Source organism: Trichomonas vaginalis, chromosome IV, assembly GCF_026262505.1.
Source record: "Trichomonas vaginalis G3 chromosome IV, whole genome shotgun sequence".
Classification (NCBI taxonomy): domain Eukaryota; phylum Parabasalia; order Trichomonadida; family Trichomonadidae; genus Trichomonas; species Trichomonas vaginalis.
In genome coordinates, this window is record NC_067206.1 from 7,539,198 (window position 1) to 7,557,168 (window position 17,971).

The window sequence follows — 17,971 nt, forward strand, 5'->3', positions numbered from 1 at the left end:
ATCATATGTCATTTTTATTGCTAGAAAACACACAGAATAGATATAAATGTATTAATATCACAGATTCCAAATGCTGAGGGTACAACGATACCAATTATATCTATTTCAGACAGTAATGGAAAGGATTTGACTTGAAAAATTTTAGAATCATCTTAGAAAGAATATTAGCTACTATACTTCTTAATTTGGCAAATATTTGTCCAAAAATCATTCCGGAATTCAATTTTTTAAATGGAGAATTTTAACTATTTTTCTCCTTTTTCTAAATTAAATCAGAAGCTACTAAAATTCTTTCCAGAGTCAAAGTTCAATCACATTAGTATTAAGAAAGGATTCAAGTCCGGATTTACTGATATTCAAGTATTCCGTGATTTAGAAGGAGAATATTTACTAAACAGCAACGGAAAACTCAAAATCTCCAACTTCACATCACAGTATAGCGTATATAGTAACATGGATTATTACGCTTTTGCAAAATATTTATCAGACCATAAACACTTCGGGGTATCCGGTAAAATTATATCAGAAAAAATAATGAATAGAACAATATACTGTGTTCCCAAAGATGTTTTCTCTGAATTACAGATTCTTTTGAGTGGAAGCAACGTAGGTTTTAAGTTTTCCTTATGCCATATGTATGATAAGACACCAAAAATATGCACGCTCGCGTCAATGAGAGGTTCCCAGATATATACAAGTACTACATTCTCTGATAAAGGAACAAATATGACTGCGTCTTTGTTCTTTAACTTTGGTTTGCTAATTAGTGGACAATGCATTACTAAGCCATTTGTTTTAAACTCGATAGAAATAGGATATTTAACAAAATATAAAATTTTAGATTTTTATACTTCTTTAGATGCCCTACATGCAAAAGCTAACATAGCAAGCATCGCCAAAGTTGGACAGAACATCAGTATCGCATCAAATGGACAGTACGATCATTTACAAAAAATAGGCAACTTTAAATTCGGAATTTTAATTGATAAAGATGCAAAACTTAGAGCTTCAATCGATGCACGTGGCTTTACAGATATAGATGTTATCATTAAACCTAAACCATGGCTTAAAGTTTGCTTGAATTCGAAGTCAAACATTTTCAAAGCAGAAACAGCAACTTTTGGTTACTCTCTTGACTTCAATATTTAATATCAAAATATCCTATAAGAAAGCGTATATATATTATAAATTTTCTTTTTTTTTTGTATTTATATTAAACAAATATATTTTACAACAATTAAATTTCATTGTTTCTCGAGTTTGTACTGATATACTCAATGAATACTGCATATCATTTTTCATTGTTCATGCTCATAGGGAAAGCATAAATCTTCTAACCTATTATCACGTCAAAATAGCACTCCCGTTATAGAAATTGTTTCATTTTTCCAATAGAGATATGATTTTTTTAATTTCTCGTTCATTTTAGAAAATTAAATGAAATATTCTTTTTATTTTTGATACGTCTATAATGTATGCTCGATCAAATCGGAAATCATTTTTTTTCATGACTTTCTTAATAAATGTCAAAGATAAAATTCTGGGCTCAGCAGAACTCACAGCTGAAGAAAGATCAATATATTCTGAACAGCTCGAATATATTACATCTAAAACAAACGAAATTGAAAATTTATCGAAAGATCAGTTTTTAATTACCACACAGTTTGAGTCTATTGAACGCCAAATGAAAACAATAGAAACAAATGTTCAAAATGGAGAAGCTATATACAATAAAATCAATTCATCAATAAATCGATTAAACTTGATTCTATCTGGATATAATATCGTGATAGAATCTACCAATAATACCTGGGGAAAATTCGAAAAAATCGAAGATTTGCTCACTGAAGTACAAGAAAAGAAAGATATAATTGATCAGAGGAAACAAAAAATTATCGAAGAAGCTCAGAGAATTGTGAGCGAAAATACAAAAGACAATAATGGAACCGATGAAAAAATTGAAGTTGGCGTTTGAAGTTCATTTTAATAGGTCCTATCTTAAATCTCTGTTCTTTTAATATAGGATTACTTAAATGAATAGTTGTGTTTTTGTTGACTTTAGCCGTAGTTGCGATACAATCAAAATTATTTCATTTTCATAGTTATATACCTTGTTATTTGATGTAAATACCTCTAATTTAGATGCAAATATCTCTACTGTAGAATACAATTATCCTTTTCTTGAGTATTTCAAGAAATTTGATTTTTTTTTTATCTGAATGAGTTCATTTGAATTATGTGACCTACAGGTATCTGCATAATGAATTAGATTCTCCTCATTAAAAGAACAAGTATTTGTTAGAATAAAAACTCTTTCATTGATGCATAGATTAAAGTTATTCCATTATTGTGGAATATGAATGGAATATAATGTAACCAAGAAAAAATATGAGAAATAAGAATTTCATATGATAAAATTCTTTTTAAAAAGTGACAATTTTGATAAAAAATGCAGCTAGCAGATTTTTACGAGGAAGGCGGCTGCAAATTTTTATTAATTTACGCAGCAATATTCCTTACAATCACAGTTGGGAGTATTGGCCAAGCAGTTTGGCTATTTATTTGGTGGGGAAGAGTGAAATACGATTTTAGCGTTAGAAGAAATGGAAATGATCTCGCGTTTGGTCTTTATGTATCCATTCTTAGTGGTTGGATATTTGGAGCTATCTTTTGGTTTTTGGGCGTATATTCTGCAATTCAAGCGTATATTGTTACAAAATGCCGTGGAAAAACAGGCTCATTCACAGAACTTTTAAAGAATACATCGTTTTTAGCTGGAATCGGCTTTCTTATTTCATGTTTTTTGGTAATTATTTGGTCTACAGATAAAAAATGTGCCGAACTCTATTCCAAATCACTATATCCCGGTAACTCAACCAAGTCTTACCAGACATGGTATAATAAAACCATTAACAGCATTCCAGACGAAAAAAGAGATTTATTTATCCAAAATTTCAACAAATGGCGTTGCAACGAAGGACAAACCTACACTGAAATCTTCTTCGGAATCTTTATTTTCGCTTTCATTTTACTAATTCTTTCAATTCCATTCTGCAAATACGTATTAGAGCTTAATGTTGCACTTCTTTTAAAGAGCTGAAACACGAGTATTCTATTTTATCTTATTGTTTACTAAATCTATTATTTTATTCAAAAATAATTTTTTTTTTATCAATTTTGAGAAACATTAATACACAAAAAATTAGAGAAATGGAAATTACAAATACATAACAAATATTTAGTTATCAAAAGAAAAATTTCAAAAAAATATAAAAATAATTACTAAGAATTTGGCGTTTTTGATTCGTGTTTTGATTTGTGTCCTTACCTTCTATAGGGCTTATTACTTTTATTTCCATTTTACTGGCTATTTTGAGAATTTGGATTTTGTTTTTGCTGAGGAGGTATTTGTCCTTGTGGAGGTGGCCCATTCTGAAAATTTTGTTGTCCAGAAGACTGTTGTTGGCCTTGCATTGAATTTTGTTGATGATTTTGTTGATTTGTCGGATTTTGTTGCTGATTTTGTTGATTTGTCGGATTTTGTTGTTGATTTTGTTGAGATGCTGTATTTTGTTGTTGATTTTGCTGAGATGCTGTATTTTGTTGTTGATTTTGCTGAGGTACCGGGTTTTGTTGTTGATTTTGTTGATTGTTTGATTTTTGTGATTGATTCGATTGTGATTTCTGGTTAGGCTTTTTTCCATTCGCATTAAATTGCTTGTTCGAATTTTGTTTGCGAGGTTGAGAATTATTATCATTGTATGAATGATCGTTGGGCATGTTCTCGAAGCTTTTTGCATTTTTCTGATCTGATTGGTCGTTGTTTTGATCATCATTTTTATACGAACTTTCTCTGTTTGAATTAAAGCGTGGTTTTTCTTGAGCAGGCTTGTTAACAATTTTAAGACTTTTCTTGAGGCTTCGTTTTAGTCTCTTAAAGTCAACCAAATTTTTACGTTTCATAAGAAGATTGCAAATATCTTCGCGCAATAAATTATTGAGCCTGAGTTTAGTAGCAAAAGCAGTTGAAGAAATTGGAACATCAAACTTGAATCCGCTTGTAGAATCAATTGTGGAACCAAGATTATATGAAAATCCAGTAGAAATCGGTTTTTCTTCATTCACCATAACAGTTTCGATAGGAATTTCATCGTGTTGTTCGGGTATTTTGCAAGGAATCGCGTGATAATTAATATCGTCTGCAAATATTGAATAAATCATCGGATATCTTTGTTTGAAATCTGTATGTGGTTCTTCGAAGCGCTTATAAGGCTTATAAGGTATATTTGAAATTTTGGGAAAATTCATAATGAAAAAAGTGACATTTTCATTTTTTTTTCTTTGCTTCCAATACATATATTTATGTTTATCAGCATTTCTAAAAAAATTAATAAAAAAAATAAGATGATTTTTAATATAAATACATAATACAAACAATTTATTCAATCATATTTCTAACAATAGTTCCATTATCATTGGAAATTGTATCATCGCCTCCACAGCTTATTAAAGTTTCAATGAAACCCAAGTTCTTGGATATTAGTGCAGCATGGAGTGGGGTATTTCCATCCAATCTTTGTGCATTTGGATTACAACCAAATTTCACGAGTTTCTTTATTAATTCGTGTTGATCATTTTGAGAATCGTCTCCATATTTAACTATATGGTAAATTGCATTTTCACCAAATGTATTTACAGCATTAATATTCAATATATTCGATTCCATGATATTTTCTGCAACATTTTGGTTGAGAATACACATATCGAAAAATATCAATTTCGTGAAGAAATTGTAATTTTGAGTAAGAATTGTAACATCGTAGTTTTTGAAAAACTGATAAACAATGTTAGTATAATCAATATAACTATCTAATACGTAATAAGACTCATTCATTTCTCCCGTCAAACTTAGCATTTCTTCAGAGTTTTTCTCTTCTGGTTTGAAATCTAAATCAATAAAAGCCGTCAAAACAGAAACAGCATTATTAATTGCAGCAACTTGAAATGCTGTATGATTATCATCATCTACAAGCATAATATCTGCTTTATGGGATATCAAGAAGAAGAAACATCTAATCGAATCATACATAGCAGAAATATGTAATAAAGACGAATGTGGCTTTTCTTTTGTTTTGTATTTCAAGCTAAGTTTTCCTGATTTCACGTAATGCTTCAATGCGTGATTATAATCAAGTTTTATCATCTCTATAATATCTTCAGGAGTCAAGTAGTTGCTATGCAATTTCAAGAATTTCTGCTCTTTCATTTCTTTCGATTTTTTCATCGAAGAATTCAGATTTGTTATGAATTTCTTCATTTGTTCTGTTGTTGCTAAATCAAAAGGAGTATTTCCTTCTGCATCTTGCAATGTCAATCTTCTTGTATCTTTTCCAATGAAGTAACGACAAATGATTTGGTAATTATTCGCAGCTGCATAATGCAAAGGAGTTCTTCCTTTTTTATCAAAGCAAAACAGACTCCCATTGACTTCAAGAATTTCAATAACTTTTGTCATTTCAAATTGTTTTTCTTCATTCAAGTTTGGAACTTTTGCAGCGTAATGAAGAAGAGAACAACCATCTTCATCAATTGTATCACATTCACAGCCATTATTTAACAAGAAAGGAATAACTTCATTGGCACAAAAATCGATTGCCTTTTTGATATAATTACTTTTGTTTCTAATGAATAATTTATTATCTCTCAACATCAAATCAATGAAATCTGTTGAAGATTTTGTCATTGAATAACTCAATTCATCCATTATTTTATGTCTAAGTTCTTTATCTTTATGCTTAGATGCAATATGTATTGGTAATTGTCCATTTTTATCTCTTATGCATGCATTTGCATCATTTTTAATAAGGAATTTAATGGCTTTTATGTCTCCATCTCTTGATTTAATATGCAGCAAAGTTTCACCATTTTCATTTACTCCATCAATAGCAACTGTTCCTTTATTACTTACTATATTTGGTGTTGCGCCATGTTTAAGCAAGTACTTAACATTTTCGTAGTTTCCTGATGCAGTTTCTCTTGCTAAAATTGTGAAATTATTTTTATTTGTCGCATCAATTGCTTTGTGTCCTTTTCCATCAATTATATCTGTTCTTGCTCCATTATCAATAAGTAATTTAACTATTTCTAATGTTCCATTTTCACATGCTCTTCCAAGAGCTGTCATTCCATGGGAATCTACTGCATCAATATTAATTTCATTCATTCTTAAAATTAAATTAACAATTTGCAATTGGTCGTAATGACTTGCAACATGAAGAATTGTTGATCCTCTTGATGTAACAACATTAGGATGTTCTTTCATGATGAATGCTTGAACAGCAGTGATCCTTCCTGACTTTATATCCGAAATAAGATCATTGTATTTCTCATAGTTTTCAGATGGAGGATCAAATGTCAAATTTTCATCTTCAAAGTAAATACATTCTTCTTCTTCGTTTTGTTTTGTTTCTGGTTTGGATTGTTGATTATTATAAGATGGATCACTTTCTCCCATATACAATGAATCAGTTGTTTTAAATAAACTAATGTTTTCTTCTGTAGTTATTTCATTGTCACTTTTTTGTTTCAAATTTGACAATTTTTCATTTATTTCATTAATTTTTGCGGATAAATCATCAAATCTTTTTTCGTATTTATTGTCATCATCAAGATATACAGCTTTCCTTTGGATCTTTTGAGAGTTGAAGCTTCTTTTATCTGACCAAATATGAGGATTTCTGTTTTCCAAGTGAGGAGAACCAGGATCATTTGCTTTTGGTAATTTTTCATCAAAACTTGTGTCAATTGATGATTTCGGTTTATCTGAGATATCAACTTTGGCAGTTTCTGTTGAAATAGAAAGAGGTTTAGTTTGTCCTTCAACGTCAACAGGAATGTTGAAAGAAATATCAAGCTTTGGCGGTGGAACTTTCTTTCTTTTTGTTTGGGAAGAAACAGAATCACTTTCTTGCAAAATTTCAAAAGATTTTTCATATTGCAAAGATAATTTTGGATTTTTCTGTTTAGTTTCTCCAATGTTATGATCTGTTTTAAGACTTGTCAATGAATCAGTTTGAGATTCCATTTCATCTTTAACAATTTTCTTGTTCAGTAATTTTGTTTTATCAATAATTGCTGAGTTATCAATGCTGTCAATCGTTCCTGGATCTGATGATGACTCTTCTTCATCTTCACTTACAAATACAAACCTTTCGAAGCTCGATGTCAGCAGTTTTGGTGGTGGAACTTGGTTTGAAGTTGATGATTTTATGCTAATTTTCTCAGAATCACTGGAATCATCAGAAACATTATTGAATTTCGGTGATTGACTTGTTAATGACTCATTATCATCTGATTTTTCATTGTTTTCTATCACTTTTTGCAAAATTATTTCTGATTTGTTTTCTAAAGTGTTGTTTGGAGTTTCTTGTGTATTGATATTCTTTTCTTTCTTGACGACTTTTCGTTTTGGAATAATTATCGTCTTTTTTCTGATAATTCTTCTTTTTATAATTTTTCTTGTGGGTGTTGCTGCTTTTGGCTTCATTTGAATATCATCCAATGAAGATGTATCAAAGGGCTTTTGCGTTTTCTTTTGAGGAGTCAAAGGATTTTTATTATTTATTTTTGTTTTGAGAACTTTGACTTTTACTCTACGAGCAGGCGATTTAATGACTCTTACTTGCTTCTTAGATGTTACTAGAAGCTTTCGTTTCTTTGAAATTTGAGATCTTACTGATTCTTGCGTAATTTGAGGGGCTACGGTTTTATTTGGTCCAACAAGTGCTTGTTTAGCTTTCTTTTTAGTTATTCTTCTAGCTCTGGCTGCTTTTACTTTTGGTTTTGGCGTTTTTGGGATATTTAATTGCGATTTTTCAACAATATCAACTAACTCAGGGTCAACAGTCTTAGGGAATGCATTCTTTCGTTTGGCCTTAGGTGTTTTTGGTATCTTTTTTGGAGATTTTAATAAATTATTGGTAATTGCTTCTGACTCATAAGTAATTGGTTCACTTTTAGGTAATTTACGACCTTTTATTTTGTTATTCTTGACTTGTACAGGGTTTGATTGTTCATCTAATGTTGAATTTGCTTTTGTTGAATTTTTCTTGATTATTGTATTATATAATGATACGTCATCAAAAGTAACTTTAGCGGTTTTCACAGATTTCGATGTATTTTTGTTTTTTCTCTTTCTTTTTTTAATTTTGACATTTTTTTCTTGAGTTTCTGAGCCAACTAAAGGCGGTGGGTCATAAGTACTATTAGGATCTGATGATAATACGCTATCACTCAAAAACAACGCGGATATTTCATTTAAGTCGTTCTTGTGAGCAATACTTGCAGGAGTTATCCCGTTTTTATCAGGTAGGTTAAGAGCTCCGTTATGCAGTAAGAAGTCTACGGCCTCTTCTCTTTTATTGACAACAGCTAAGTGTAAAGGAGTAATCCCATTCTCACTTTTTGCGTTGACATCAGCACCATGATTTTTTAAAATTTTCAAGTTTTCTAGTAGCCCTTCACGAGCGGCAAAATGAATTGGCTGTAGTTGGTGAGCAGCAATTGCGTGTATATCTAAACCTTTATGTATAAGAAATGATATAATTTCTGCACAGTTGTCGTTTCTTGCAGCAATATGCAAAGCTGTTTGCCCGTCAGGCAATGTAAAATGTATATTACAGCCGATGCTTTCAAGATATTTGACAACAGTATACTTTCCGTATCGAACTGCCCAAAGAAAAGGTGAATATTTATAAATTTTTGATGAATTTCATGAATATTGAAAAGAACTTTCCTTAGACTATCTAATATGCTTATATCTTTGATTTGAGATACTTTTTCTTTGATTTTCTCCAATGGATATCGAGAAATCAAAGAGAAAATCTCATCCATAATGGTTACCGTTAAAGATTTTGAGGGGGAGGCGGTGATACCCCCAAATATTAAGGTTTATATTAAAAAGTTAATGCTATATTACCAATAGTATGCTCACCATTAAAAGTTAAATAAAATGACAAATAAAATTTTTGTCAAAATTTCATTCAAAAGATTCTTTCTTTGTCAATAGTTTGCGTAAAATATATAGGGAGTACTAGTTAAAATCATATAAAACGAATCGAAAACATCATTGATTTTAGCTAAATTTTATTTATAACTTTGGCGGAAAGCATTTCGCTTTATCATATATTGATATGCAATACAAGTTTTATTGAAATACAATATTCCCAAAAGGTAATAGTTCAATAATTTTTTTAAAATATGAAAACATTGCGTAATGTGAAATTTCTAACCGAGAACATCAATTTTCGTATTCATTGAACGACAATGGACATGTATAATACCGTTTGCTCCAAAAATAATTGAAACAATATATAATCTGAAGAAAAGTATAGTGTTTAAGGGAGAATCAGTGCCATTAATCAATTCTATGCAATTGAATGATGATCTGCTCTTTGGACGAATTGCTTTAACCACTCTAAAGAAACATTGCCGAAAATTAATTCTACGGTTGTATATAAAAGATTTATTTAGTGAGCAAATTACTTCGATATGGACAATCTATCAAAATAAAGATAATCCGGAAATTCAATCTGGTTTTATGTGTGTGAATTGAACGCAATTTTATGTATCCGAATAAAATTATTGTCAATTTTCCAAATGGTCGATTAAAATTTTGGGTCGGAATAATTATCCTTTACCTATTTAAGAACATTTCATAAACACATGTGAAGAGATTTTTATTGAATGTAATTAACGATCATAGCTTACATTTTATCAGAAAATTGAACCGATTTTTTCAAGCCGACTTGTTTTCTTGAATATTGCTATACGAAGAGCGATTATAAATAGACAAATTGAACATTTTATCAAAATTTGAATTGATCTCTTCACCTCAAAAATTTGTGGATTTTCAGAGAGAAAATATCTCAAATTTTTTGAATTTAGAAGATGAGTTCATTTTTCGAAAAGAATGTCTGAGCAAGGCAACCAAGAACTCGCCAAGTCAACAGCTGAACGGATTGCAGCTTCTGGTCTCGTTGAGGAAATGCAACAAAAGCACGAAATCAAGAAACAACATGTTGAGAATGCTAAATCCGTTGCTGAACAAATCGCAACGTCCGGAAAGGTTGAAGAGATGCAACAGAAGCACGAACTTAAGAAGCAGCACCAAGAAAATGCTAAATCTCTTGCTGAACAAATTGCAACATCTGGAAAGGTCGAGGAAATGCAGCAAAAGCATGAACTCAAGAAGCAACAGCAAGAGAATGCTAAGTCTCTTGCAGAGCAAATCGCTACATCCGGAAAGGTTGAAGAGATGCAGCAGAAGCATGAACTCAAGAAGCAGCACCAAGAAAACGCAAAGTCTCTTGCTGAACAAATCGCTACTTCTGGCAAGGTAGAAGAGATGCACCAGAAGGCAGAGCAGACAAAGGAGCTCAAGGCTAAGGCCAAGGCTGCTGCTGAAGCTGTTGCTGCTTCTGGCAAGGTAGAAGAGATGCACCAGAAGGCTGAACAAACAAAGGAACTTAAGGCAAAGGCTAAGGCTGCTGCAGAGGCAGTTGCTGCATCTGTCAACAAGGAGTAAGCTAATTCAACTATTGGTACATAGAATAAATTATTTTTCATCCTGCTTTTTTATTACAATTAAACTATTATATTTACATAATTTGCGTGCACATTCCATGGAAAATGGAATGTTGCAGCCTAGATTCGCATTATTGGTAGACAATTTTGGCATTATTTTATCAAATATAGCACAGTTATTTATTTGAATCGGAATTGATATCAGTGAAAAACAGACATAATATATTTGATTATATTAGCTTTTATCGCGTATCTTGACTAATGCAATTTGTCCCATAATGTGTAAACATGAAAATTTGCCCGTAATGCAACAATTCGTAATGAAGTATCTCATTAATAATACACATTGCGCGATAATTACACAAAGAGATTCGATTTTACGTTTGAATTTCGAAATTGTCCGTATGTTAAAAAGGCCGAAGCATTTAACAGTATAATATAAACAACATTTACAATCTATTCTTTGTGAGATTTTCGACAATCGATGATAATAATTTCTTGAATTGATCAATATCAACAATAACTGATTGATCTCTCAAGAAATCATGACACCAACCTTTGCCACACATTTCCGATCCGGAATGGCAGCTTCTTTCCCTCTCATCAGACACTTTTTCCCATCGACTTTGATTTTTTCGAAGAGTTTTCAATGAGAAATATTCTACACCGGCCATCGACGCCAGTTTAGAGTACCAGTCCCTGCAGGTGTATAAATACGGGAGAATTTCTATTACAGCGGTTTTCTGCTCCTTTGAGGAAGGATATTGCCACATTAAGTGAGTTAATCCACTACCATGCAATCCTATCAATAAAGAAACGGAGCAAGTGAACGAAACTTGCTGCATCTTGTTAAAATCTTGCAGATCTGTATTGAGAACTTCGCAGAAGGGACAAACTTCATGAATGGCTTTTGAAACTTCATCTGAATTAATTAATCTTCTTTTTTCTTCTTTTGTTCTTCGTTTTATCAACAAAACTTTCGGATGTTCGCGACTAGGCATACATCCGGTGCTATTGGCCTCTTTTAACATTAATTCTCGTAATCCTATTAATTCATTTCGCGGAATATCGTAATTTAGGAATAATTTCCTCTCGGATTGGGATCCTCCTGTCTTGGGAACCCCAATTATCATTCTTTTATGACAATAAATATTAGAATTTTCATGAATAATATTCTGGCAAAGAGCATTTGCGTAAAAGAGTCCATATTTACCATCATTATCAAATGCATGAATAGTACAGTCACTTGAAATGTTCGTAGTATGCATAGCTCGGTAAATAGGAATAACAAAATCGACAAGATTATGCCAGAGCATTCTGTGATTCAAATATCGACTGCAGAGTATAGCAGTCGAGTTTTCTACGTATGGTAATTCTGGTAAAAATTTGATTCGATTCGAATTAATAATAAATTCGTCTCTAGAATACGGAGATGGACGCGCGGATGGATTGACAAATGGAGAACTAAACTTAACATTATAAGGAAAAGAAAATACAACTGTTAAATTTTCGCGACATGCGTTTTCAGCGACACACCATCTTTCATTGAATGATTTTCCAAAGCAAACAATGCTTGTATAGTTTGTAAATGGAAATTCATCCAGAGAAAATGTGCAATTAACAGTATTAGTGTATATATTGATTTTTTGCTGATAATTTTTTGTATAAATGCAAATTTTGTATACGCTACTGATTAAAATTGGCACCTTAAATGTTAATGAATGCATTGAGTACGTATCAATGAATTTATCAACTTTTGATGAAATCGAACAAATATTTGATTTCATGTCAATATAAATGCCGGATTTTCTCTTATCTATGTCTAAGCCATTCGATTTTAACTCGAAATATAATAATGTTTTGTTACTTTTTGATAATAATTTTGCTTGAATGGGATTTGATTGAAGATATGAAGAAAAAATGAATATTATAGAGTACATAGGCAATGTTATTGAGAGAGCTAGCAATATAATTCTAATGAAATTCCTTCTCATCAATTCATGCTTGTACTGACACTTTTTGGCAGATTTGACAATTGGAAGTTTACAAAATTCGATAATATTTTTTTTGTCAAAACGTACAAAAAATGAGTGCAAGAGATAGTACTCCTAACTCAGAAAATATTTCTGCAGCTCCTCAAACAACAGAAGAGGCTCTTGAAGGCCGTATAGAACAGTCACTCCAAACAGACGAAGAAAAACTCAGAACGTATCTTGGAGATACGTTAATTCCGCTTCTTGCTTACGGTTTGGATGAACTTGAAAGAATTCGTCCACCGGATCCAGTGTTATTCCTTTCACATTTCTTATTACGTCATAATCCTCGCCGTTCTTATCAATAAAATATATTGTTGTTTTTTTTTTAAATCCAAAACAAGACCATATTCTTCCTATGATATACTCAATACAGCAGTAAGTCTAGTGTTATTTGTTAATAAAAACTCGCACTGAAAAAATGAATTTAGAAATCAAAAAATGAGAATATACATAATTCGGGCATACATTAAATAAAGAGATAGGATATATCACTATTATATCATTGAATTTGAGCATACATGGTTTTTGTTTTTATTAAATGGATATTTTTATTAAACAATACAGTTTTGAATGTGAAATTAAAGTCCTTTTGGACCTATTGTTTCATTGGGCTTTCTACCCATATTATCTGTAATTTGAAGATCAGCATGAGCATCGACTAACGCTTGAATTGCACCACGATTTTCGTTATAAAATGCAATATGCAATGGAGTTCTGCCAACAGAATCTCTTGCGTTAGGATCTGCATTTCTCTTCAAAAGAAGCTCGACAGCATTAGTTTGCTGATTTGTAACAGCCCAATGTAATGGAGTCGAGCCAGTATCATCTATCGCATTAATTTTGGCTCCATAATCTAAAAGAATCTGTACTTTACTTGTATCACCACGAGAAGCAGCGAGATGTAGAGGAGTAAAATTAAAAAATAATGAATTTTTGCGGCATCTGTTGCATTAACTTTTGCCCCTTTCCCAAGTAAAATTAATAACGAATTATCATCTCCGTATTGTGCGGCGTAATGAAGAGGTGTTCTTTAAATTAATGAATAATTCTTTCAAAATATAAAGAATCATGTAAAAAAATGAAGAATTAAATCTGGTAAATTTACATCTGCTCCGCAATCAAGTAAATACTGTACACATTCACTTCTTTCTGATCCTGCTGCAACATGAAGCATCCCAACATGCCTGGATGCAACATTAAAGACGACCCATATAAAATTATGATGAATTGGAAAATATGCTCATTTGGATTAACATAGTCTGGTACTATGCTACTTAAAACGGCAATATCACCACGAGTACATGCCAAAAATGATCTTCGTACTTGATCTGCCATTATTAAAAAACGGGAAAATTTTTGTCAATTTTTTTATTTTGGGCAACGAAGAATGAACTTTATTTGGCTTTTGTTTCTGGATATCGTTGACTAACAATCATTCATCGCTCAGACTTGAAGCGAGACTATCGTATCCTTGAGCTATAAGCAAAAATCATAAGCTTCTTTGATAAAATTTTCTGAATTTTCAATCAACAACATCAAAGCATCAGTTCAATTAGAACATTTGACACTTTTTGGATTTAATAATTCTAGATTAATAAATATTGGTGAGTTAATTGAGAGATCATGATATTATCTCATGGGAAATCACATAATTTGGACATAGAATAAGAAGTTAATAACAAGTTAATATATATTGAGTTAAGAAAAAAGGAGAGATTCGGGAAGCATGAAATGTCGACCATGGTGGGTAAAAATTGAAAAGAATAATGAAAAATTGTTTTTGTTGTCTAAAGGTAATGAACTCTGTTTAACAGTTCATGAATATATATACTTCCTTCTGAAAATTCAAATCAATAATGGGATTAAAAAAAATTTTATAATATTACATTTATTCAGGTACATTATAAAACATTAATCAACTTTTGAATATTCAAAAGTTTTCATAAAATATTTTCTGCAGCCATTTAATTTGAATGTACGAATTTTCAGAGCAATGGGTAGTTCTAATTTTTTTGCAGGAATTTAATTATTTTTCTGATATTATGTAATATTCCCTTTTGATTGAATAAAATTTCAGAAGACGATCAAAACTTTAATATCGCTTATCTGATTGCACAATAAGTAAAATGAAATAATTAATATTTGAAAGGATTTGAATTTCAGTACCATTCAAATATTTGATCAATTTATATTACGTACAGTTTATACGATATCATAACATTTAGTTGATTTATATGAAATTACACACAAAAGTTCTTCAAATCACTCAAAATAATTTTCAATTGTTATCAACTTCGGTTTCAATTTTTGAATATGCTTCAACGTAATCAAAAAAATATAGGCATGGCCCAAGCTTTACTCAACTTTAAACTTGAAGATACTATCCGTCATTATAAAGTACTGCAAGTAATAGGCAGCGGAGGGTTTGCTATCATTGTGCAGGCATATGACACAAAGCACAAGAGAGAAGTTGCAATTAAAATCATTTCAAGATCTGCAGCTGCAAAAAACGATTATCTATTGTATTTAGAACAAGAACTTAGGCTATGTACGCGCTTTAATCATCCAAATATTGTTAAGGGAGGCTTCCGACCAGAAAGCCCTCTCAATTTTTTGTGATGTTTACACCAAAAGTGAGATTCGTTAAGCGTTTTTCTCGTTGAATATTGAGTTTCCCGGATTTTAAGTTATTCATAAAGCTTCTCTATATTATACCCTATCTACTGATATGATTATTTTTGAAAAATCTCTTAAATCGACCTGCACTGAATTTTTTAGGGAAAATTCGAAATTTTATAGACGTTTTCTGTAACTTTTTTTTACGGAATAAAATCCGAAAAATAATTTTTTGAAGAATCATTTGGGTAGAATACTTATCGAAAATTATATTTATTATAATTTTGGTCGATAAAAATAAGCGGATTCAAAACTGGCAAAAACCCTTTCAGCAATTTGTGGACGATTCCGAACCCCCTCATTTTTGAAATTTAATAAGAAAAATAGAATCTTTATTAAATATAGATTTTAAAAAACTTGGTTATAAATTACGAAATTTTCTCACTTGGGCTAAAAAGTGACAATTTGGTCGGAAGCCACCCTTAAGGTTTATGAGATTTTATATGAGCCTGACACAATTATGATTGTTATGGAATACATACCTAAGGGGGACTTACACTTCATTGCAAATAATTCTTTTCATATATCTTGCAAATTAAAAATACAAATTGCAGAAGGAATACTTAATGGGCTTAACTATCTCCATAGTAGAGGTATTTGCCATAGAGATATAAAGCTTGATAATATATTACTTGATGAAAACTATAATTCAAAAATTATTGATTTCGGATTGTCCTGTGAAAACCCAAACCACCTTGTAACAATATGTGGTACTGAAAACTATATGGCTCCAGAGATTTTGATAAACTCTGAATCATATAATGGAAAAAAGGCCGACATTTGGTCATTTGGAGTACTGTTATACGCATTAATGAATGGATGATATCCTTGGAATGAAGATTGCTGTAATCCAAAATACTTCAGGAGAATTCTTGATGGATCGATCCAAATTAATATTCCTCAAGAAGGGATAATTGGAATGATTCTGAAAAATTCTCTTGTTATTGATCCAAATGAGAGATTCTCCAGTGAACAATTGCTAGATATGATTCATTCATATACTATCAAAAATCAATTTAATACTGGGATCTCTAAGATGAAGAAATGGAAGAGAGGATCCATTCCTAAGTTATCTATTAAATCCAGATGCGCTACTCCTACAGAGCCTCATTTAACTCCTAGGGCTGTTAAAAATCTCCGAATTCTTTCATTATGGAGAAAAAGTATATAGAGATTTGTCTGTAAAATATTATATTATTTGAGTTTTGACAATTTTTTTTATTTGAATTCTCTAAAAATGGAAGATTTTTTACGAATCCTCGGTTTTTAATAACAATTGAATATGACAATGATTTATTTGATGTTATTTGTAGAAATGCAACGAGAATTAAGCTAAATTGTTAATTAGATAGTTTTGAAATTGGATTTCATCATAAAACATGTGTGCTGTCTTGAACAAAAGTATGAAAAGTATTAATGCATATTCAGGTTCGTAAATCATCTATTAATTGGTGCTGATTACATAATTTGAATTCATATAATTTCATTTGAGATTCAGGTATATCTTGGAACAAAGTTAAAAATACAGAATAGGTAAATTATACACATAAAAGTAGTCATCATAGGAAATACTAACTGCATTCATGAATATTTTGGAATAACAACCAAGAACGAGGGTATGTTATATTCATCCATACAAAACTCAGTTATAAATCATTGGATGTACTTTCAAAATGAGTAGGTGACAAAAGTGCATACTCTTAAACAACCGTCGGATTTCCGGGTGAAATCGTGACACACTTTCGTCTTTCGTAGGCAGTGGTGGTTGTTACAAAAGGTAACTTCGAATGTAGCGTGAAATCTGCAAAAAAAAATTCTGAAATTTGAATGGAGAACACAAAAATTGAATAGTTTACGTCAATAAAAAGGAGAAAAATGAAGCCAATGTATCTCGAACCTAGGACTTAGATCAGCAATCCCACTGTTTATCCCATTAGACTATATGCATCTCTCACCTCAGTGAATGAGATCAACTATATGATAACTTTTTCCCCATTATATTCTTGTGGAAAAGTGACAAATAGCAACTTTGACCCTCTCTCCTTTCAAAATGCCAAAATAATTTTAAATTTTTTGAAAGAACAAAATCATCCAAAATAAATCTGTTAGCTAGTTAAAATAGGACTCTTAACATACAATGTACTAAAAATAAGCTCAAAACGAATCATTATTGATAAAATGAGTTGAGAAAGTAATGAAAATGCCTAGTTATTACTATATATTTGTATACTAGATCATCGAAACCGGGATAATTAGATATGATTCGATCACCCCTTACAATTGATTATTTTATTTTATCAACTTTTCTGAAAAATATTGAAAAGTCAATCATCCTAGTCCAGATCATCTCATACCCAAAAAATATGTGTCAACATATGATGCTGATGCTGTTCCTTCTATTTCCAATACTGCCCCATTGAATAATTTTTTTTTCAATGCTTGTTCGGTCATTTCTCAAGGTCGTAATAGTTAACGATTTTATATTTTTGTTATATTATTCTCATCTTCGATAGATATAGCAAACAATTGTATCTTAAATTATCCATTGCAAAAGAGGTAGGGCAACGATAGAAAATTTTTGGAAAAAAAGTTCGGAGATCTTAAACGTATCATATTCCCTGCATGGTTTGGTATCTTCCGCCATGCGTTGTGCCAAACATATTGACACTTTCCAA

The 17,971-nt window shown here is 31.2% G+C and overlaps 9 protein-coding genes and 1 pseudogene across 10 annotated transcripts, besides 2 other annotated features; 6 read left to right on the forward strand and 4 right to left on the reverse strand.

Moving 5' to 3' along the window:
* Positions 1–231: 231 nt before the first annotated feature.
* TVAGG3_0047810 (uncharacterized protein) lies at positions 232–1,219 on the forward strand (the record flags this gene model as incomplete). The annotated part of the gene is made up of 1 exon (XM_001327036.1): positions 232–1,149. One exon carries the CDS (start codon positions 232–234, stop codon positions 1,147–1,149), a length of 918 nt encoding a protein of 305 aa, XP_001327071.1.
* A 288-nt stretch (positions 1,220–1,507) lies between these two features.
* Positions 1,508–1,975, forward strand: TVAGG3_0047820 (uncharacterized protein; the record flags this gene model as incomplete). Its single annotated transcript, XM_001327035.1, has 1 exon — positions 1,508–1,975. One exon carries the CDS (start codon positions 1,508–1,510, stop codon positions 1,973–1,975), a length of 468 nt encoding a protein of 155 aa, XP_001327070.1.
* Positions 1,976–2,449: 474 nt separating this feature from the next.
* Positions 2,450–3,100, forward strand: TVAGG3_0047830 (uncharacterized protein; the record flags this gene model as incomplete). Its single annotated transcript, XM_001327034.1, has 1 exon — positions 2,450–3,100. The coding sequence occupies one exon, from the start codon at positions 2,450–2,452 to the stop codon at positions 3,098–3,100; it is 651 nt and encodes a 216-aa protein (XP_001327069.1).
* A 183-nt stretch (positions 3,101–3,283) lies between these two features.
* Positions 3,284–4,308, reverse strand: TVAGG3_0047840 (uncharacterized protein; the record flags this gene model as incomplete). Its single annotated transcript, XM_001327033.1, has 1 exon — positions 3,361–4,308. One exon carries the CDS (start codon positions 4,306–4,308, stop codon positions 3,361–3,363), a length of 948 nt encoding a protein of 315 aa, XP_001327068.1.
* A 130-nt stretch (positions 4,309–4,438) lies between these two features.
* TVAGG3_0047850 (spectrin binding) lies at positions 4,439–9,029 on the reverse strand (the record flags this gene model as incomplete). The annotated part of the gene is made up of 1 exon (XM_001327032.1): positions 4,439–7,546. One exon carries the CDS (start codon positions 7,544–7,546, stop codon positions 4,439–4,441), a length of 3,108 nt encoding a protein of 1,035 aa, XP_001327067.1.
* Positions 9,030–9,915: 886 nt separating this feature from the next.
* On the forward strand, positions 9,916–10,666 carry TVAGG3_0047860 (uncharacterized protein; the record flags this gene model as incomplete). The annotated part of the gene is made up of 1 exon (XM_001327031.2): positions 9,971–10,585. The coding sequence occupies one exon, from the start codon at positions 9,971–9,973 to the stop codon at positions 10,583–10,585; it is 615 nt and encodes a 204-aa protein (XP_001327066.1).
* Positions 10,667–10,704: 38 nt separating this feature from the next.
* TVAGG3_0047870 (EGF domain-specific O-linked N-acetylglucosamine family) lies at positions 10,705–12,587 on the reverse strand (the record flags this gene model as incomplete). The annotated part of the gene is made up of 1 exon (XM_001327030.1): positions 11,034–12,371. The coding sequence occupies one exon, from the start codon at positions 12,369–12,371 to the stop codon at positions 11,034–11,036; it is 1,338 nt and encodes a 445-aa protein (XP_001327065.1).
* A 78-nt stretch (positions 12,588–12,665) lies between these two features.
* Positions 12,666–12,955, forward strand: TVAGG3_0047880 (Dpy-30 motif-containing protein; the record flags this gene model as incomplete). The annotated part of the gene is made up of 1 exon (XM_001327029.1): positions 12,671–12,925. One exon carries the CDS (start codon positions 12,671–12,673, stop codon positions 12,923–12,925), a length of 255 nt encoding a protein of 84 aa, XP_001327064.1.
* A 215-nt stretch (positions 12,956–13,170) lies between these two features.
* TVAGG3_0047890 lies at positions 13,171–13,961 on the reverse strand (annotated as a pseudogene). Its single transcript has one exon — positions 13,199–13,955. A coding segment is annotated over exon 1 (757 nt).
* Positions 13,962–14,933: 972 nt separating this feature from the next.
* Positions 14,934–16,529, forward strand: TVAGG3_0047895 (protein kinase; the record flags this gene model as incomplete). Its single annotated transcript, XM_001327028.2, has 2 exons — positions 14,934–15,194; positions 15,724–16,119. The coding sequence occupies 2 exons, from the start codon at positions 14,934–14,936 to the stop codon at positions 16,117–16,119; spliced, it is 657 nt and encodes a 218-aa protein (XP_001327063.1).
* Positions 15,200–15,718: a mobile genetic element.
* Positions 16,530–16,971: 442 nt separating the features above from the next.
* Positions 16,972–17,001: a mobile genetic element.
* The last annotated feature ends 970 nt before the right edge of the window (positions 17,002–17,971 follow it).